The following is a 23,136-nucleotide window of genomic DNA, read 5'->3' as shown; positions in this document are numbered from 1 at the left end:
ATCTATTCAGACCAGGACAATTATATCAAGAGGCGGAAATAATGAGAAGATTTGGTACTGTTAACAGACTTCTCAATCCTTCAAAAGTGGAGACTGGAGGGCCTCTTCAATATGATATAACAACACAAGAATGCTTTGATGATCCTGAGGCAAAGAAGCGAAAAATGACATGGAAAAGGAAGAAAGCAAGAATAAGATTGAAGAAATATGGACATTCTTAAGAGGCCTGAAATAGTTAATACCAAAATAGACAGGATTGTACTTGGATTAAGAGAGATTGTTTTGATGAGTAGATAAAAATACTGACTAATTAAAAATAATAATAAAAATAAAACACAGATGTATGAATACTAACATTGAAATATTGAGTTCCTTAAATGATATGGATTAAGATGTATATATGTTAAAAATGATAGAATGTAACTAATATACTTGGATGTAGTGACATGAAAGGATGTATTAAATGTTGAAATGGAAGAAATTTTGGTTAATTTTTAATATATGGAAACTATAAATGAGAAACAAGAATATTATATTGTCGTCCTCCTCTTTCTCCTCCTTGCAATTGGTATTCTAATGACTACTATTCTATATTGTACTACTAATATTGATATGGAAATGAGATAAATAAGAAGTGTATTATATTACTAGGTATTGGAGAAAATTGTGTAAAGGGAAAGGAGGTTATTTAGCAATATGGAAATGAGAAATTTTAAATGTTTAATTTTAATATCAATGTAAAATTAAAGCTAGAAAAATACATAAGGAGTTTGATGTTTTAAAGATGGAATGTTAAAATATAAAATATACTAAAGTATTGATAAATATAAGAAAACTATTAAAGGACTGATGGATAGCAATGAGAAATATGTTAATTTAGATAAGAGTTAGTATGTATTAAAGGAAAAAAGAGAGAGGAAGTATTGGTTACAACAATTTGGAGATTTGTAATAATATGTATTTGTCTGAAATGGAAGTATTGTAACCCAGACACCACGTTGCTTTTTAGAGATACTATTGTAATATTGGAAAACTAATAAAAATAACAATAATAATAATAATAATAATAATAATAATAATAATAATAATTTGTAATAATATGTATTTGTCTGAAATGGAAGTATTGTAACCCAGACACCACGTTGCTTTTTAGAGATACTATTGTAATATTGGAAAACTAATAAAAAATAACAATAATAATAATAATAATAATAATAATAATAATAATAATAATAATAATAAATATGAACTTTATTTTAGGTTACAAATGAGATCAAATCTTTTTTCCCCTTTTCTTTCTTCTTCCATTTCAATTTGTTAAAAATAAACTTTTAACTTGTTTTATGCATTCATTTATCTCCTGGGCGGTATAGTTCTCTTGTCTCTGCTTAATATAAACTTAACAGGATCATCATACTAATCATAATAATATATTATTACTGCACTGTACAATTTACACCATGGAAGAAGACTTTTAAACTGTTGGCTTTTTATCAATAAAAAATTAAGCAAGTATAAAAGAGAGGGAAGCACACAGTATCAACTTCTGCTATATGTAGACAATATGAATTAGCCAGAAACTTCCATTCCTAATTTGATTTCATTAATAAATGAATTCGATTAACTGTTATCATGGGGAGAGGTAAAAAAAATCAAGGTGGCAGGTGCAGTCATGTAATTAAAGCTGCACCCCTTTCATTATATCTCTTCCATATACATTTAAAAGGGGGCAGGACTTTGTACAGTCATGCCCGCCATGTTAATTTTTCTGATCCCTTTGCGAAGAGCCCTACCGGTTATTGGAGCAAATCAGAAAATCTGACTGGATCTTAGCAATAATACTGACATGAATAGACACCAGCCATTTCTAATGCCTTCACTTCAAACGTTCCTGTGTTCCTCTAAATTTGTGCAACTCCCCTCACAAATTAAACCAACAATTTCTTTGGGATGGGGTGGATAAGAATTAAATCTGGGGAATCAAACTCAGAACCCCAAAAACAATAACCAAAGCTCACTACAGTATTTATTGTAACAGTACACACTGGAAGAATTGACTCCAAACAAGAGGGTGGAGAGCTGCTGAAGACAAAAGGATGAACTTGTGTTTAAACATTTCAGAAAAGAAAGGAAAATGAAAGAGTAGTTTCATAGAGGCAGCATAGGATCGTGTCCAGAGAAATACATATCATTGAAAAGATTAGTATGTACAATAATTCTCCAGTCAGTCTTGCAGCTTTTAAACAAACAAGCTAACAGTGAACAATCCAAACAAACAGTCTCATTAACATTGACAGGGCAAGTCATTAGAATACAAAATGAGAGTAAACCCCACTTCCTACTAGCAATGATGAAGTTACCTAGTTTGGGTAAAGAAACATCTGCAAGAAAACAACCAAGCTCAGAAAGCACCAAGGACAACTCATTACATTAGTTTAGTGAAATGATTTTGGCTTAATGTGAACAAGCAGGGTCCCAAAATTAGGAGAATCTGAATCCAAAAGTTGAACGAAGACAGCTTTTCTTCCTAGCTTTCCTGCCACCTTTGTTCCATTGGGTTCAATTCTCAGAGATTGCCTGGACAAGTCCTTGCAGTTTCCTTGACAAGGTTTTCCAGATGTGGTTTGCCATTGCCTTCTCCCTAGGGCTGAGAGAAAGTGATTGGCCCAAGATCACCCAGCTGGCTTTATGCCTAAGGTAGAACTAGAACTCATAATCTTCCAGTTCCTTGGCTGATGCCTTGATTACTACATTAAACATGCTCTTGGCAGGAAAAAAATATTGATTTGGGGATGTCAAAATTAAATTGTAAGGGCAAGTTCTGTTTGGAGAGAACTCCAAGAGCTGAAGTCCAACAAACATGGAAGATGGGAAGTTGGAGAAAGTTTAGAGGGTCATCTGCTGATAGTCAAGATCTCTTAAATAACAGAAAAGGAGAAGTTATAGCAATAGCACTTAGACCTATATACTGGTTCACAGTGCTTTACAGCCTTCTCTAAGTGATTTACAGAGTCAGCATATTGCCCCCAACAATCTGGGTCCTTATTTTACTGATCTTGGAAGGATGGGAGGCTGAGTCAACCTTGAGCCGGTGAGGATCGAACTCCTGGCAATCAGCAGAATTAACCTGCAATACTTCATTCTAACCACTGTGGCACCATGGGTCTTATACCTTGATGCTACTTTTTTAAAAACTGCTGCAGAATATGCTGATGGTCACAAATAATATGGCCACTATGAGTTTTCTTTAAACAGTTTTAAAAAGTATACAGGTAGTCCTTAACTTACTGTGTGTCCACAATTGAGTCCAAAATTTCTGTTGCTGAGGGAGACAATTGTTAAGTGGGTTTTGCCTCATTTTATGACCTTCCTTGCCACAGTTGTTAAGTGAATAACAACTGTTGTTAAGTTAGTAACATGGTTGTAAAGTGAATCTGGATTCCCCATTGACTTTTGCTTGTCAAAAGGCTGCCAAAGTTGATCACATGGCCCCGGGGGATGCTGCAACCGTCATAAATATGAGCCAGTTGCCAAATGTCCGAATTTTGATCGTGACCATGGGGATGCTGCAATGCTCATAAGTGTGGATAACAGTAACTTTTTTTCAGACCATGGAGATGCTGCAACATTTGTAAGTAAGTGGTAAGCAACTTCAAATGGTCACTAAGCAAATAGTTGTAAGTTGAGAACAACGTGGAACTGATTTTTTTAAAAAAAAGTTTGTCTGATTCTAGCTTTATAATAAAGACCTTGGAGACTACAGTATAGGAAGGAATTGTGCTCTAGGATCCACCTTGTACAGAGAAATACACAAACTTTGGCTCTCTTGTGGCAGAAATAATATATCCCTAGAAATTAATGACTGTCAGATCTTAAGGCAAATGCAGGAAAGGAACACATTATCCACCTTTTCCTTAGTAAGGTAAAGGTAAAGGTTCCCCCACACATGAGTGCTAGTCGTTTCCAATTCTAGGGGCCAGTGCTCATCTCCGTTTCAAAGCCGAAGAGCCAGCGCTTGTCCGAGGACGTCTCCGTGGTCATGTGGCTGGCATGACTGGACGCCAAAGGTGCATGGAACGCTGTTACCTTCCCACCGTAGTGGTCCCTATTTTTCTACTTGCATTTTTACGTGCTTTAGAACTGCTAGGTTGGCAGAAGCTGGGATGAGTAACAGGCACTCACTCTGCTATGCGGCACTCGGGATTCGACCCACCAAACTGCCGACCTTCTGATCAACAAGCTCAGCATCCTAACCCACTGAGCCACCGCATCCCTTACTGTCCTAACTGTCCTTTTCCTTACTGTCTACTTAATTTGGTCGCTCCCTTCTCAAATCCTCTTCATATGTATGAGGGAAAACTTGGAGCCAGAGATTGACTGAACAACTTCAAGGGCTGAATTCAGGTCTTCTAAAAAATCTTCCAATGATATACCCAACTCAGTCCCCAAAATAATTTGTTTCACTTTCTTTATTTTCCTGGTTTTCATCACAGCAGTTTCCATCATTTGATTGCCTTTAGCTGATCTGTATTTTACAAGTAAACGCTTGATAATTTCTGTCTCAGATAAACTTTTCTGAGAAAAGAAAGGACCAGAAATGTGACATGTTCACCAAGAAGATTCTCCATCTTCTATGGACACATGAAGAAGGGCATGAAATTGGCTTTAAATTCAGAACTCAGCATATTTATTTTACTAAGTGTGTACTAACATAGTGGGAGAACGTATGGACTGCTAAGCTGAGGACTCGGTGATAGATCTGTGCTATCCCCTTTCCAAAAATGCATCCTTGTTCCCAACTAATTTTATCTAAAATTACAAACTACCGTTCATCAGTTCCCAATTATGGCAACTGAGAGATTCTCCTGCATTGTGAACAATCCACTAGTTTCATTTTGTACTGCCCTTCCTTGTAACCCTAAGATTCAGTTCCAGAATAAATACAGGCATCTTTTTATTATGCAATTCTATGTAGGCAGGATTGTTTGTGCTGTATTGAAATAGTTAACTCTCAGCAAGAGTAATTCTTCAGCAAATAGCTGAAGACCTTGAATCTCTGCAGAATGTTGATTACTTCCACCAGTTACTCCAGAGTATATATTGTAGACCTGCTCTTTGGAACGATTCCTAAGATACAACTGGGGCAAGACTGAGTGGCCATATTAGTGACACAGAGGCCTTAGTCTACAATGGATTTGCTCAGCAATTTGAACTAACTACCAGTCTATCAGGATCAAGGAGCTTATATTCATAGAAAAGTAAGTAAAGTTTGGCTGTTGGGTAAGTAAAGTCTTTTTTTTTAGTGGGCTTCATTCCTGGTCACTTCATGGACATGTTCCTTTGGTACTTTGAGTTAAACAGAATAGAAATGGGAATAGGAATAGGAGTAAATAAGAATAAGACGAGAAGAGTTGGAAGGGACCTTGAAGGTCTTCTAGTCCAACCCCCTGCTTGGGCACGAAACCCTATGGTTGTCTAATCTCTTCTTAAAAACCTCAGGTGTTGCAACACCCACAACTTTTGGAAGTAAGTTGTTCCACTGATTAATTGTTCTAACTGTCAGGAAATTTCTCCTTATTTCTAGGTTGTTTCTCTCCTTGGTTATTTTCATCCATTGCTTCAGGCGCTTTGGAGAATAGGTTGACCCCCTCTACTTTATGTCAGCCCCTTAGGTAATGGAACGCTGCTTTCATGTCACACCCTAGTCCTTCTTTTCATTAAACTAGACATACTCAATTCCTGCAACTGTTCTTCATATGGTTTGGGGGGGTCTTTTGTATTTTAGAACATTTATTTACTTGCTAAGTTGCAATGTTTTATTATTTGACAGTATTTATCACAAACAATGTCAGATCATGCAAAGGAGAAGTGGCACAGGAACAAGTTCACTTAAACAGAATAGTGAGTTATCAAAATTAGTTAAGCAGGGTATGGAAAGCAAGCGTTCTTGTTGCCTTTTTAATTTTTGGCGCACAAAGATAGACACCCACATATGCAAACAGTCAGAAATAATTCAGGAGCACCAGTAAATGTCCATGTGTTTCCATCCATGCGGTATAGGAATAATCTTATCCTTAAAGCAGCTTATGGATAACTTGCTATTTTCCCCACTCCCTCCCTCACTGAAGCAATGAATCCACTTTCAACACATCTAAAAATCCTGGCTGAGGACAGATCAGTCTGGAAAGAATCTATCTATCTGGTCTCAGCACTGAGTTGATGAGTTGATGCACTTAATCAACCAGTTTCTAAGACTTCCACAACTGAAGAGGGCCGAAGAGAACACTTTTTCTCCAGGAAGGCTGTTTCTTTCCTTCCTGTATAGAAAAAAACGGATTTCTTGATGTAATTCCTATTCACCATGTTATGATTCCTAGTATGGAACTAGAAGAATGAGGCGTGGTTATGATAGTCATAAAAATGAAACGAAGGGACATCCGACTAAGAGGCAGAAATAAAAAAGTTTAATAGATCACAGAAAAAGAACATTTAAGTTATTATTAAGAAATTCAAGTTATTTCTTTTTTTCCATAAGAATCTTCCTTGACAATAAATATTCGATTCCCTTTCTGAAGAAAAAAATCTCCTGTGAGATGCTTTCATTGAGAAGAATCTCTTCAAACATGCTGGCATGTAGTACCTGACTGCCTGAATAATAATAATAATAATAATAATAATAATAATAATAATAATAATAATAATAATAATAATAATAATAATAATAATAATAATAATGTTGGAAGGGAACTTGGAGGTCATCTAGTCCAACCCCCTGCTCAGGCAGGAAACCTTATACCATTTCAGGCAAATGGCTGGCCAGTCTCTTCTTAAAAACCTCCAGTGTTGGAGCATTCACAGCTTCTGGAGGCAGGTTGTTCCACTGGTTAATTGTTCTAACTGTCAGGAAGTTTCTCCTTAGTTCCAGGTTGCTTCTCTCCTTGACTAGTTTCTATCCGTTGCTTCTTGTCCTGCTTTCAGGTGCTTTGGAGAATGATTTCAAATGATATGAAGATGAAAGCATGTCCTTGAAAGTTCTTGAAAGGAGACATACAATCGTAAATAGGCAGGTGCCATCATTTTAAACCCATCTTGAAATATCCACCTGAGATTTTTTTTTTAAAAAAACCTACTATCTTCAGAAAGCAGGTTAGATACTGCTGTGTTATATAAAAACCTACTATCTCTAGAAAGCTGGTAGATACTGCTGTGTTATATTTGAAGTGATTTGAATGTTAATGGAAAAGATTAGCACTAAGACCATCTATTTTTCTTCTACAGATCTAAGATGGAAAATGGAACTCATTCAGCAGTAACTGAATTTGTCCTCCAGGGATTAACATCAATCTGGGAGATACAGCTATTCTTTGGTGTTACCCTGCTGCTATTCTATATCATGCTCCTCCCTGTGAATATTCTTATAATTGTGACAATTCTAAAGAATCCCTCTTTGAAATCCCCCATGTTTTTCTTTTTGGCTCACCTGGCCTTTCTGGACATCATCTATAGCTTTGTCACCTATCCAAAGCTTTTCCTCAACATCATTTCTGATTGCAGAACAATCTCTTACTTAGGCTGTATCAATCAGATATTTTTCATTCATTTTCTGGGAGGAGCTGAGATGTTTCTCCTCATTGCCATGGCAGTTGACCGGTATGTAGCCATTTGCCATCCATTGCACTATGCCACAGTGGTAACCAGAGTTACTTGCTGGGCGATGGTAGTAGCTTCATGGCTTGGAGGTTTCATACATTCCATCATCCAGGTCATTCTCATAATTCCACTTCCATTCTGTGGCCCCAATGAGTTGAATAACGTCTTTTGTGATGTCACCCAGATCATCCGATTGGCTTGTACCAATACCTACACTCTAGAATTCCTCATGTTTGCTAGCAGTGGACTAATGAGCGTTGCATGCTGCCTCTTCCTCCTCATGTCCTATGGGGCCCTGTTGTTGAAAGTAAGAATGGGCTCCGGTCCAAGGAAAAGCAAAACCTTTTCTACCTGCCTCACTCACGTCATCGTCATCATCATTATGTTTGGTCCAGCCATCTTTATCTACTGCCACCCTTTCCAAGAATACTCTTTCGACAAAGTGGTAGCCTTTTTTCACACTGTGGTCTTCCCTTTGATGAACCCTGTTATCTACACCTTGAAGAACAAAGAGATCCAAACTGGCATGTGGAGACTGATCAACAATATTAGTTTTATTTATTAAATGAATGCATTTAATACATTTCATGTATTTCATTAATACATTAATACATTTTGAGATCTTTCAAAGGGAAGTATTATTTAGTGTTGCATTTTTGGTTATTATTGGTTTTGGATTTTGCCTTTGAACAGCAGAAAAGCATTAAATTTTATAATATACTCTCAGACCAGTGGCGTACTGGGGATAGCATAAGATAATTTATGATCCTCAATATGTTCTTATCAGCAAATCTGATAATCTATTCTATGATGTGGTGGATCGTGGTTCTAGCAAATCAGGAAGTTTGTGAAACCTTTGTGCAGTTCTGACATATTCAGTGTAATATTTTGTATTTGAAAAAACATAAAGCATCTCTGAGTCAACACGATGGGATTTTAACTCCAATTGATCTGAATGCTATGTGAGTGTCCCAAAGATGCTTTTTCATAAGGCAACTGGACTTTCTTGTTTTTCTTTGAAGCTTCGTCCAAGAAACTTCTTCAACTCTGACTGGATGGTGGGGAATGGAAAGATTTATACTCCTTGCAGACAGCTGGTGAATAGTGAATAGAATAGAGCTGGAAGGGACCTTGGAGGTCTTCTAGTCTGGCCCTCTGGTCAAGCAGGAGAACCTATACCATCTCAGACAAGTGACTGTCTAGTCTCTTCTTAAAAATCTCCAATGATGGAGCACCCACGATTTCTGGAGGCAAACTGTTCCACTGGTTGATTGTCCTCACTGTCAGGAAGTTTCTCCTTAATTCCAGGTTGCTTCTCTCTTTGATCAGTTTCCAACCATTGTTTCTTGTCCTTCCCTCTGGTGCTCTGGTGAACAAAGTAAACCCCTCTTCCTTGTGGCAGCCCCTCAGATACCAGAATACCATATCATGCCTCCCCTATTTCTTCTTTTCTTTAGCCAAACCCAAGTCCCGTAGCCATTCTTCATATGTTTTAGTCTCCAGGCCTTTGATCATCTTAGTTGCTCTTCTCTGAATTTTTTTCAATTTGGTGACCAAAATTGTATTCCAGGTGTGGTCTTACTAGGGTTTTATAAAGTGACACTAATACTTTGTGTGATCTTGATTCTATGCCTCTGTTTATACAACCCAGGATTGTGTTAGATTTTTTTGGTTGCTGCTGCACACTGCTGGCTCATGGTTAAGTGATCGTCCACTAGGACTCCAAGGTCCCTCTCACAGTTACTGTTTTTGAGCCAGGTCTCGCCTAATCTGTACTTGTACCTTTGATTCTTCCTGCCTAGGTGTAAAACTTTGCTTTTCTCCACATTGAAACTCATTTTGTTGGATAGGGCCCATTGTTCAAGTTTGTCTAGAACTTTTTGGATCCTGAGTTTGTCTTCTGGGGTGTTGGCTCCTCCTGTTAGTTTGGTGTCATCTACAAATTTGATGAGTTCCCCTTCAATTCCCTCATCTAAGTCATTTATGAAGATATTGAAGAGTACTGGGCCTAAGACAGAACCTTGTGGTGCTCCACTGCTTACTTCTCTTCATGTGGATGTAGTGCCATTGAGGACTACTCATTGAGTACAGTTTGTCAGCCAGCTACAGATTCATCTGGTGATGATGTTGTCTATTCCACCTTTTTTCTAGTTTACTAAAGAGTAGGTTGTGGTCTTTATCAAATGTCTTACTGAAATCTAAGTATACTACATCCACTGCATTTCACTGGTCTACTACAGTAGTTTAGTCACTTTATCAAAGAATGACATAAGGTTGGTTTGGCATGATCTGTTTTTAACAAACCCATGCTGGCTACTGGTTGTGACTTTGTTTGCTTCTAGTTGTTCGCAGATCTGTTTTTTGATTATCTTTTCTAGGATCTTCCCAGGTATTGATGTTAAACTGATTGGTCTGTAGTTTCCTTGTCAAGTCAAGTCAAGTTAAGCCAAGTCAAGTCAAATCATAAGAACAGAACAGAACAGAACAGAACAAAGCAAAGAACAGAACATAACATAAACATAACATGTGAGGTTTGCCAGTTGGCCTGGGGTTTTCCAATGGGTCTTCCTTCAAAGTCGGTACTGATTGCCTTTTGGGGATTAGCTGAGATCAGGTCAATTCTGCCATCTAATGGGACTATTTGTGAACATTAAAGTAAATAAACTTCCAATCTGTTCCATAATCTGTTTTGTTATTTAAAAAAGTCCATCAACAATTCTTCTACCAATCAGAACAGAGGAAACCTGCTTCAGGTCTATTTATTTAGCCAGAATTGGACAAACCAAATCTCACAAAACTTTTTGGTTCTAGAAGTTCCTCTTTGGGGAAAAAGAAATGGCTGTAAATTAGTCCTGATGATGTTGCCTAGTTGGGTAATGAAACATCTGCAAGAATGTCTGCACTGCACAAAGAGATGAGGACTTTAATTAACACTTTGAAAGGTACCAGTTTGGGGGGGGAAATCAGATCTAGTTAATAAATTTAATGGAGAACAAGTTTCAAAACTACTTGCCTGGAATTCATTTTTTTAATAAGGACCTTGGAGAGAACTTGAAGGAATCTTACACTAGGGATCAGTTTGTCCAGGGAAATCCAGAATCTTTTGGCTGTCTGATGACACACATTTGTAGAAATGCACGAGTGTCAGAACTTAATTGCAAGGAACCTTCCCTTTCCTTCCCCTTTCTGTAATTCCCCCTTTCCCATCACATAATCTTCTTAGTAGGCATGGGAAGAAAAGTGAATTAGAGGAAGGCCAATGGAAGGCCAGAGTAAAAGTTTGAGGGGCTGTGTTCAATTCTTCTAAAAACTCTTTAATTAAGGTTCCAAAACTATGCTTAAATTTAAGTTTTGTTTTGAATATTCCCCTGGTCCCATCCCAGCAATATCTACATAATCATCAGCACTACTTCTAATTGATTTGAAGTATTATAAAGAAATACGTGCTGTTTTCTACTTAGCATATATTTTTATGGGACAGGTATGCAACTTATAGATATTCTGGGTGATATGAAATCCCACCAATATTCTGATTTTTGTTTCTTTCTAAAATAGATTTACTTCATTTTTGCCAGTCCTCATATAACTAGATAGATGGGGCTGGTGAATATTTTTACAGGGTGGAAGCATGAAACTGATTTGGGTTCAGTATATATGTTTTAGTGAAATATATGCAATTAGTGAAAGAAAAAGGGCACTGATAAATTAGAAGGATTTTTGAACTCCTCTCATTTCTGAGAATGTTCTCTCATTCCCCAAGAACTCCATCACCAAGGATCCCCTTCTCCAAATTCCATTTTTGCATCTCAGTCTGTTTAATCCAGTTCCTCGGCAGATCTCATTTCAAGCCTTGACCGAGAAGGAGAGCAAAAGTGAGAAAAACCACATCTTGCCATTATTCTTCATTGAGGATCAAGTGTTCAAGATTGCCGAGATTGCAAATTTAATAGCAAGAGAGAGCAAACTAACATTCTTCTATTATTGCCATGTCTTTTGGAAATATAAATCAGAGAAAGTTAGAACTTGAACTATATGGCTTGCAACCTTATTGTCCAACCTCTGATCCAATATGTTGCACAATTCCACCTTCAGAAATGCTTTCACGAATTACCTCTAGACTAACATCCTCCCTGCCAGCAAGTTCAGCTTCAAAGACTGATTTCAGGTAAGAAGGCACTCAGGTGAGAGTCTCCCTGAACAGCCACATACAGTGGTAGCCCAGAGTTAATATGTTACTTTTAGAAGTCCATATGTTTTTAGCTCCAGCATCAGAGGCTGCTTCTTCATAAAATGGAGAGACCTGGGCTGGAAGTTACAAAAACCACCAACTTTAGATGTGGGTTGGTTGGTTGGTTTGTTTTTTCCTGAGTTCATCCACCAAGATTGATGGGTTGATTCACTGATTCACTCTATGAAAAGTTGATTTTTTAAAAATAATAATAATAATAATCCAGAAGGTATCAACTGGGCCAGAATGCAGTGATGATGTTACTGGCTCAGGCACCTTAATTTGCAAGGTCCTGTGCTAACAGATCTGTATGGGATGCCAATCTGTTATTGAATCTGGATCAAGAAGCTCACATTTGTAGAAAGTAGGTAAGATCTCCTTCAAGTCTTATTTTACCTCCTGGTGGCTTCACAGGTATGAAGATAACAGATTTCTCCTCCACATTTAAATGAGGCAGAAGCGCTGACAAGTCTTCAGTATTTTCGGGGAACTGATGTTTTAACTTGGATTCCTTAAACTGTTAATGTCCACCCATAACCGCCATTGCATCAGATAGTTTTATTATTTGACAATACAAAGACAGTCATGAACCATAGCATCCAGTTGAACATATAATAATAATAATAATAATAATAATAATAATAATAATAATAATAATAATAATAATAATAATGAGGAGGAGGAGGAGGAGGAGGAGGAGGAGGAGGAGGAGGAGGAAGGGATCTTGGAGGTCATCTAGTCCAATCCCCTGCTCAGGCAGGAAACCCTATACCATTTCAGGCAAATGGCTGTCCAGTCTGTTCTTAAAAACCTCCAGTGTTGGAGCATTCACCACCTCTGGAGGCAGGTTGTTCCACTGGTTAATTGTTCTAACTGTCAGGAAGTTTCTCCTTAGTTCTAGGTTGCTTCTCTCCTTGACTAGTTCCCATATAAAAATAGAAGTGTACAGTATTAAAACTTAAATTAAAACTAGTGGAACAGAAAACACAATTTGGGCTGCTTTTTTATACAATAACGGTCTTGGAAATTAAAGCAAAGCACTACATCTCATTACAGTATAGTGACTGACTTGAATAAACCTTATTACGAAGTTTCATCATTAAAGGACTGGGAACATCTTGGTCAACCAAAGGGTCTGCCAGCAATTTTAAGAGAGGACAACAAATGGTAAGTTCTTAATTTATTTCTAGCCATCAGCTCCATCCCATATCTTTTATTTTCAGTTCTTGCATGCTTCCTCCAGATTCTTCCATGCAAACCACATTTTCCAATTGCTGTTCACTCACTTGACAGAACAGATCAGGGTTTTTTTCCTCAACCAAAAGGGGTTTTTTCACCTCTTATCTTTGGGTTGCTACCAGATCACTTTTTTTTCTGAGCCCTTATCAACTCTCAGATCCTCTCTGCTGTAGTAGTAGATAGGCTGTGGGACTAGGATTGTGGAGATCCAGGTTTTGCCATGGAAGATTGCTGAGTGACTTCAGCTCACTTGCTCTCTATCCCTCTCTCAACATACCACACTGAGAACTTGGGGGGGGGAGTGGAAGAAGGGAATATGCATTATCCTTGCTAGAAAAAAGGTGGTGGGGGGTTAACTTAAATTGTTAATGCCTCCTTACAATGCCTTGGTAAGACCACACTTGGAATATTGCATCCAGTTTTGGTTGCCACGATATAAAAGATGCTCAGAATACTAGAAAGAGTGCAGAGAAGAGCAACAAAGATGATTAGGGGACTGGAGGATAAAACGTTTGAAGAATGGTTGCAAGAATTGGGTATGTCTTGTTCAGTGAAAAGAAGGACTAGGAGACATATGATAGCAGTGTTCCAATATTTGAGGGGCTGCCACAAGGGACACGGTGGCTCAGTGGGTTAGGACACTGAGCTTGTCGATCAGAAGGTCGGCAGTTTGGCGGGTTGAATCCCGAGTACCGCGTAACAGAGTGAGCGCCTGTTACTCGTCCCAGCTTCTGCCAACCTAGCAGTTCGAAAGCACATAAAAATGCAAGTAGAAAAATAGGGACCACTCCGGTGGGAAGGTAACAGCGTTCCGTGCGCCTTTGGCGTCTAGTCATGCTGGCCACATGACCACGGAGACGTCCTCGGACAAGCGCTGGCTCTTCGGCTTTGAAACGGAGATGAGCACCGGCCCCTAGAGTCAGAAACGACTAGCACGCATGTGCGGGGGAACCTTTACCTTTACCTTTACACAAAGTAGAGGGGGGTCAAGCTATTCTCCAAAGCACCTGAAGGCAGGTCAAGAAGCAACATATTGAAAATAATCAAGGAGAGATCAACCTCCTAGAACTAAGGAGACAGTTAGAACAATTAATCAATGGCAAGGCTTGCCTCCAGGACTTGTGGATGCTCCAGCACTGTAGGTTTTTAAGAAGAAATTGGACAGACATTTGTCTGAAAGGGTATAGGGTCTCCTGCTTGAGGAGGGCAGTGGACTTGAAGTTCAAGTTCATTTCCAACTCTGTTATTCTGAGTTATACAGGTAGGCTGAGAATTCAGAATGTGTTACACTTTCTCAGCAGCTGAGTGCTAAGTCCTTTCAACATAGTTCCTTTGCAGCCAGTTGAGAGACCCTCACTTCACGTCACATCCATTCAGACCCTCACCTCACGTCATATCCAGTCATAGACTCTATCTATGGTACAAGTAACATGTTGTCTCAATTGAAATCATAATGAATAATGAGCTGCTGATCTTACAACAGAGTGATGGTAGCAGCTTTCTGTGATAAAAGAATTCTACATTGGTTACTACTGAATTTTGTCTATTTTCAAAATTCCCTCTCTCTTGATGTTACTGCCTCATGTAGAAATAGAGAAATCCTGACTTTGTTTTGGTGGGGGAGGGGAGGCAACTGTAGGGCACATTTTAAGTCATCTTCTCTTCTGATTATCAATCGGACCCATTTTGGTCAATGGGATACTCTCTAATGAACTAGACCTTAAAAAATGCTTCACAGGGAGTAAAAGTATAGCTTTATTGAGTTATTGAATCCATTTGTATACTATATCATGTTCCACATTAAAACAGGCTAATGCAGCTGTCCCCAATCTTAGATCCTACAAATATGTTGAATCAGAATTCCAGGCTAGGGGTTGCAATTTGTCAGTTACAGAGGGTACCAGATTTGGGGAAGCTTAAGATAAACATTTTCCTGTAGAGTAAGAAGTGCTAGAAAATGTTAAATGATCATGTTCTCTTAAAATTGACTGTGAAGTGTCTATGCATCTAATGATGCTGATGTTATCCATTCAGTCATGTCTGAGTCTTGGTGATTCTATAGGATTCTCCACATCTTCTGATCTTGCACTATTTCTTTGAGTTATTCTATGCTCTGATAGCTTGTTAGCTTTGATAGTGTCCAGCCACAATGTTTTTTGATGGCCTGGTTTCCCTTTACCATTAACTTTTCCAAACATAATAGCTTTCTCCAGTGAATTCCCCTGCATGACATGGCCAAAGTAAGTGAGACACGGGTTTATGATTTTCCCTTCTAGTGACACACCTGGTGTTATGCATCCCAGTACTTGATTGTTAACCACCTTTGCTATCCAACAATGCAACTAAAAGGGGTAGGAGTTGATCAGGCTAAACTGGAGGGAAGGGTCAAATGCATCATCAGTCATGAGTTCCTGGACAACCACAAGAGATCTTAGTCCAGCTCACCTTGAATGCCGTTCTTAACTCCCGCTAATTTCCCTTGACCATTAGTAGCTCAGATTCTTGTAGAGAGCTTAAGCTTTCAATAAATCTTTATACTTTGAACTGCCCGAATCTCCTGATTTCCCTGGCATTCGACAGATGGCAATAACAGGATAACACAATAAAGGTGGGAACAACAATCCATATGGTCAATAAGAGTGAAAATAGAAATCTAATTTTCTTGTAAGGCAGGATTTAGCCTTTCTGGTTGGTTATCTTAGACTCTGAAATCCAGAATATCCGGAAGGATCCAGCCTTTTAATAACTATTTCAGATTAGAGTTCCTCCTAAGGAAATATTAATGAATGGTTCCTAGGAAAACAGATGGTCCAGACAGATTCTGAGATCCAACTAGGATTAAAAACCTACTGTCCCCAGGACTACTAGATCCATTGCTGGGATATATTTGGAATTGCATAGTTAAATGGAAAAAAATTAAGACTGATTTCTTAAAATTTATATCCCTTTACAGGTATAAGGATGGAAAATAAAACTTATTCACCAGTGACTGAATTTGTCCTCCAGGGATTATCACAAATCTGGGAATTTCGGGTATTATTTTGTGGTCTTCTGCTGCTCTTCTGTTTCACCATTCTTCCTGGGAATATCCTCATTGTTGTAACAATTCTGCAGAATCCCTCTCTGGAATCTCCCATGTTTTTCTTCTTGGCCAACCTGGCCTTGATTGATATCTTTTACAGCTGTGTCACCCATCCAAAGCTCATCCTCAACATCTTTTTTGGTTGGATGACAATCTCCTATTCAGGCTGTATCACTCAGATATTTTTCATTCATTTTCTAGGAGGAGCTGAGATGTTTCTCCTCTTTGCCATGGCTATTGACAGGTATGTAGCCATCTGCCATCCATTGCATTATACCATGGTGGTAACCAGGGTCATTTGTTGGGCTATGGTAGTAATTTCATGGCTTGGAGGATTGATACATTCCATCATCCAGGTTATTTTCATCATTTTACTTCCATTTTGTGGTCCCAATGAGTTGGATAACTTCTTTTGTGATATCACTCAGATTATCAGATTAGCTTGTGTCAACATCTACACTCTAGAATTTTTCATGTTTTTTAGCAGTGGTATACCAAGCATTGTATGTTTCGTTCTCCTTCTTATATCCTATGTGGCACTGCTGATGAAAGTGAGGATGGGCTCCAGTATAGGAAAAAACAAAGCCTCTTCTATCTGCATCACTCACATCATTATCATCTTCATCATGTTTGGTCCAGCCATCTACATCTACTGCCACCCTTTCCGAGATTACCCACTGGACAAAGTGGTGGCCTTTTTCCATGCTATGGTCTTCCCTTTAATGAACCCTGTGATCTACACCTTGAGGAACAAGGAGATCCGAATTGCCATGCGGAGACTACTTGTGAATATTAAAACTAGCAGATAAATAGCAATAGCAATGGCATTTAGACTTATATGCCACTTCACAGTGCTAAGCAGTTTACAGAATCAGCATATTGCCCCCAACAATCTGGGTCCTGACTTTACCCACCTCGGAAGGATGGAAGGCTGAGTCAACAATAACAAGATTGGTTTGTTAATTTTTTCCCCAGGAAGATTTTAAGTTGAAAACAAGAAAAAAAAAGTGGAGTTGAAAGGCTTTTTATGTTTTCTTATGCTCAGTTGAGAGAAAGATTTAAGCTTGATAGAAGAATTATGAGTCTGAAAATGGTAAGACTGAATTAGACGTGAAACTGTGTAGAAGTGATGTGTTACTGCTAATATGTATAAACTTTTATTGAATGATTCCACAATAGGCTCAGTGTGGCATTTTTGCTAATTAATTCTAGTTTCCTGGGATGGTAGTATATAACAAAACAGAAAAATTAAACTAACCATGTGTAGTGGGGCAGTCTGAATCATATAAAACCAGGCACATCATTAGAAGACAACATGATGACTGGATAGTGAGACGGATGGTATATAAATTAAATAAATAAATACAAGACATGTTTCTGGGGACTGTTTGAGGAGCAGGGTTCTTGATGGAAATAGACTTTCTGAAGCCAGCACCCTATTGATTGATTGGATGATAATTCCCATCATCCCGCCATTACCTGTTCTGTTCCAGCCTACTACTGGCCCTGCAGAAATGTCAGGGACAACCCCTTTTCAATAGTCAATAGGCTGAAAGTAAGCCAACCAAATTTATTTACACAAATGAAATGAAACAGATCCAAAACAGAGCAAAACAAATACTAACATGACTAAATCAGAAGCTGTTCAAACGGTTGCCTTCAGCAACCAGCACCTCCCACACATTCCCCTTTTAAACACAGTTTCAAGGCATGGCTTCTCTTTGCCTCCTCCCGAGGTGCCTCATTGCCTTCCTTTGTTCACTCCTGCTTGTCTGCCTCCTGCTTTGAGCATCCTTGAACAAAGCCAGCTGTGAATCATCTTCGTCCAAGCTTTCAGGCTCACACAGCTGGGTCTGAGGAGGAACAAGATGGGAGGGGCCTGGCTGAGATGCCTCAGAACTTTTCTCTGCAGGCTCTCCAATCCCCTCCTCCTCCTCCTCCTCCTCCTCAGAATTGTCCGATTCAGCTGCTGAACCCACAGGCTGACACTGAATCACATTACCTGAATAGATGGGCTCTGTGATTTAAGACACCTACAGAGTAGGTTTGCTTGGGGAAAATCCAATGCAGAATTGCTTTCAAAAAAGTTTGACTAGCGTGAACTTGGAGGTCCTTGGAGACCAGCAGAAAGAATCGTACACAAGGGCCCGGTTTATCCAGGGACACCCACAATCTTCTAGCTTGCTCAAAGGAGAAGTATTATACCTGTGAAGATCAATAATTACTTGATAGGTAGAATGGAAGAGGTATATGGCCATCTTACCCATTTCCTTTCCTCACTTCCTCCAAGGCATCCAACTGTCCATCTCACTCACAATGGCAACTAGACCTTGGAAGGAATGAGAGCAAGACACTGACATAGGACTAAGGCAAAAGACTCAGGGGATGAATTTACTTTCTGAAAATACTGCTCAGTAGTGGCCCAATGGACTCCTTTCTTTTCTTACATTACTTTCTGCTATCAAAGAAGAATGCATTGGTTTATTAAAGCTCTTCCCAATTGTGTATTGAAGTTCACCTGGGAATATTCACTCTTTTCAACCTTGTCAATGGGGGACTTTATAGTTTTTTATGAGACTGAAATGCAACAAAGAGATAACATCTCACAGAATCTGGGCCTGCTTAATACTGGACTAACAATTTTTGATCTCCAAATTCAGAAAGAAAGAAAAAAGAAACAACCCAGTCCTTAGATATTTGTTAAAAAGGCTTACTAATATGCAATTTTGAATAGATGGATAGCTACCTTTATATTTCTGATGTTCCTGCTATCATGATGTTGAACAAAAAATTGGTTCTGAGTTCAGAACCAATATTCGGAGTTCAGAATATTTACTTTATGGAAATAGATCCATTTGATGGAAGAAAACAGGGACAGCTAAAGCAGGCAGTTAAGAACAATATCTGAACTTCTCCTCCATCCAAGAATGTATAGTTAGTCCCAGCTAACTCTAAAATTAATCACCCATGTTTGCATCTCAGTTCTTTTTCTCTAGTTCCAACGCAAACCTCATTCTAAGATTGGGAGGGAGGGAAGGAGGGAAGGAGGAAGCAAGGAAAGAGACTCCCAACTATGAAGGGGATATTTTTTTGTGCTTGGTCTGACTGATGATTACTGAGAGATGATTTGGGGTAGCTAGTCAAACATCAATTTAATAGAGATGATCAGCCAACAACCATAATATAATTCCTACTAGAGATTGCATTGTAGGAAACAAGCAAAGTGAAAATAAGGCCAGGAACAACATCTGAGAAGAGCTTAAGGTAAGGCTTGACATGTTACTATTTTTAACAACAGTTTTATCTACTGACATGATTCCATTTTCTATTTCCATGTGCCTTCCTGCTGCTTGATATTTTAATTGGCATTTCAAGGATTGCTCTAATTCACTTTGTGAAAAGGGTAGTTTGTATGAGTAGAGATGGTTTGAAAAGCAGGCAACACATATATTCATTGAAGGAACAAAGTCACCTTGTAGGGGAGATGGGTGGCACAGCGACTTAATAAATAAATACATTTTTAAATATAACTGAAGATGTCCGTAGGGCACAAGGATGTTGAAAGATCTCTCCTTCCAGATGAATCCTATATGCAGACCCTCAAAAGGTGTTTGGAACTAAGTAATTTTATTACTGACATTATTCTATTTTCTATTTCCATGTGCCCTCCTGTTGCTTGATATTTGAATTTGCATTTCAAAGATTGCTCTAATTCACGTTATGAGTAGGGTACCTTTTTGTGGGTAGAGGTGACTTGAGAATACATCTATTCAATGAAGGAATGAATATATTTTAGATAAAACTGAGAAGGCCGATAGGGCACAGTGATTTTGAAAGATCTTTCCTTCCAGATATAAGCAGACCCCCAAAAAAGATGTGTTTGAAATTAAGTGCCTCTTCAACAACTTGTAAGTTCAGTTTAACTTCTCAGTTTGCAGAGTAAAATTCTTTATTGTAGGCAAAAACAAAGCCTTTTCAAATTGGGGGTCTGCTATGAACAAGGAGACTGAAATGGTATAGGGCAGGGGTAGGCAACCTTGGCTCTTTCATGACTTGTGGACTTCAACTCCCAGAATTCCTGAGCCAGCATGGCTCAGCTTGGAAACCTCTCCCTTTCCCCTCAGCATGGCTGGCTCAGGAATTCTGGGAGTTGAAGTCCACGAGTCATAAAAGAGCCAAGGTTGCCTACCCCTGGATAGGGTTTCCTGCCTGGACTAGGATTGGATTAGCAGACCTGCAAGGTCTCTTCCAACTCTATTATTCTGAATATGGAACATCAGATGGCCCAGACAGAGGAAAAAGTGAACAGCTTAGGCAGACCAGTGGAGACTTGCCTTCCAAACAACTACTTTAAAAGCTGCAAACATGACCATGTACAGAAACAGAAAACAAAGGATTTGTGGCACAATCATACTGTATGTGGGCTGCAAAGTACAAGAAAAAAAACCTGAATGGCAGTAAAGAGTGACACTGTTTTCTCTTGCCTAGACGTTTGGTTACAAGAGGGGGGAAAGCCTTACTTGTTACAAATTTCCTCCCATTTAATATTCCCATCACTATTCCACTACAGGAATACACAAAAAGAATGGACTCAGGCAACCACACCGAGTTTGTTCTTGAAGGGTTGGCAGAGACCAGGGAACTGCAAGTCTTGCTCTGTGTCCTCCTCTTGATCTTCTACCTCATCATTCTTCCTGGAAACATTCTCATCATTGTGACTATTTGGAAAGATCCTCAATTAGGGGCTCCCATGTTTTTCTTCTTGGCCAACCTGGCTTTGATGGACATTTGCTACAGCTGTGTCACCCCTCCAAAGTTGATAGTCAGCCTCTTCTCTGGAAGCCAAACTATCTCATTCACAGGTTGCCTGACACAGATATTTTTCATCCACTTTCTAGGTGGAGCTGAGGTCAGTCTCCTTATGTCCATGGCATTTGATCGGTTGGTGGCCATCTATTTTCCATTGCATTATATAACTATTATCACCAAGCCAGTTTGCTGGGCTTTGGTGGTGACTGCATGGGCTGAAGGATTCATGCATTCCATAACTCAAATCATTCTCATCCACCCACTCCCTTTTTGTGGTCCCAATAAATTAGACAACTACTTCTGTGATGTCACCCAAATAATCAGGTTGGCTTGCACCAACACCTACAGTCTAGAATTTGTTATGTTTATCAACAGTGGCCTTACAACTGCTGGATGCTTCATCCTCCTTCTCATTTCCTATGGGGCACTGCTGATCAAAGTGAGGACAAGTACCAGCCAAGGGAAGAGCAAAGCATCTTCTACTTGCATCACTCACATCATCATTGTTTTCATCATGTTTGGTCCAGCCATTTACCTCTACTGTCACCCCTTCTATGACTTTCCCTTTGACAAAATGGTGGGCTTTCTCCACATTGTGGTTTTCCCTTTGATGAATCCTATGATTTACACACTGAGGAATAAGGAAGTCAAGGTTGCCATGTGGAGACTGTTGAAGAACTGCAACGTTCAGTGGGAGAAGTAAAAGAAATTTATTTTTATTGTTTAGTTTCCTTGTACTGGACTTCATAACCATACAGCAGTCTCTTTTGTGTGACTGTCAATGTCTGTTACAATGTCTAACATTGGCATGTAATTCTATTTTTTTTTAATAAATGAAAATCAAATCTTTCCTTCTTTATCTAATAATGAAATTTGGTGATAGGAACAATCATTTATTTTTTTAGATAATCTTTGTTGCTTGTACCGGATTATTTTAATGCCATTTGTAAACATATACTCTGTATAATTTTGAGGATCATCAGCAAAGAGAAAACCATTTTTGGATGACTGGATAATGTATTGATTGCCATAAATCTAATGTAATAATTTCCCAACCTGGATAACTTCCAGAACATTGGTTGTCACTGTTCTCAACAATCACCATGTTGACTAGACAATTATGGAAATTGAAGTTCACGTATTGGGAAATTGCCCAGATCAAAAACCACTGACCTAATATAATACCTGCAAAAAAGATTTCTGTAAACCAATTCTGATGTAATTATATAAATGAGACAGTTTTCCAATATTCAAGGGATACATTTTCAGAGTTTTCTGTGGAAGACAAAACTGTATAAATGTGTACAGAATCCTTCTAGGTTAGATATGTGAATGACACAAATTGGTTGCAGAAAGTGGATTTGGTTTATGCATTTAGCTTTGTGGCATAATACTTTGTTACACAATGAAGACTAATTATCAATGTCAATTTTAATATGGAATTATTCTTCAGGAGATACTATACCATTCCAGACAAGTGACTTTTCAGTCTCTTCTTAAAAACCTCCAGTGATGAACCACCCACAACTTCTGAAGGCAATTTGTTACACTGGTTAATTGTTTATAGTTAATTATTAATATTTATTGACTGTACATATAGCCACATATATGATGAATATTTCTTTTTCCACCTCACCATATTTTGTTCTACTCAACCATCAGCTGCCATTTAGAATAACTCCTATTAACTATCACAATGAAATTAAAATACAATCAAAGCAGAATTAAAATTATGTTTCAATCAAACCAGTCAAAACACTGAAGATCAGGGGTCTTCAAACCTGGCCCTTCTATGACTTGTGGACTTCAACTCCCAGAATTCCTCAGCCAGCATGCCTGGCTGAGGAATTCTGGGAGTTGAAGTCCACAAATCATAAAAGGGCCAAGTTTGAAGACCCCTGGTGAAGATGATAAAGATGAATCCACTTTAGGTTTCCCAAGGGAAATGATAGAAGGTCCCAAAATTTTCTACAAGTCTCACAACTGTCCTTTTACCACATCAGGAAGATACCATAGGAAAGAAAGTTGATAAAGACATAACTTTGTTCTTTCTTTCAACCACGCGATCAGATGTCTCCCAGGACAGTGTTTCTTATCCTTGACAACCTGAAGATGTCTGGACTTCAAC

General features: G+C 38.6%; 3 protein-coding genes across 3 annotated transcripts in view; 2 read left to right on the top strand and 1 right to left on the bottom strand.

Annotated features, from left to right (window-relative positions):
* Positions 1-23,136, bottom strand: part of LOC310649375 (uncharacterized protein) — a 403,049-nt gene that overhangs the window by 151,304 nt on the left and 228,609 nt on the right. The gene's annotated exons all lie outside the window — the stretch shown is intronic.
* Positions 7,286-17,008, top strand: LOC310649964 (uncharacterized protein; the record flags this gene model as incomplete). The annotated part of the gene is made up of 2 exons (XM_083378796.1): positions 7,286-8,201; positions 16,071-17,008. 2 exons carry the CDS (start codon positions 7,286-7,288, stop codon positions 17,006-17,008), a joined length of 1,854 nt encoding a protein of 617 aa, XP_083234922.1.
* LOC310649963 (olfactory receptor 4N5-like) lies at positions 20,785-21,711 on the top strand (the record flags this gene model as incomplete). Its single annotated transcript, XM_083378795.1, has 1 exon — positions 20,785-21,711. One exon carries the CDS (start codon positions 20,785-20,787, stop codon positions 21,709-21,711), a length of 927 nt encoding a protein of 308 aa, XP_083234921.1.

This window comes from Vipera ursinii (assembly GCF_947247035.1).
Source record: "Vipera ursinii genome assembly, chromosome: Z".
In the NCBI taxonomy this organism is placed as follows: Eukaryota; Metazoa; Chordata; class Lepidosauria; order Squamata; family Viperidae; genus Vipera; species Vipera ursinii.
This window is presented reverse-complemented; position numbering and strand designations above follow the sequence as displayed.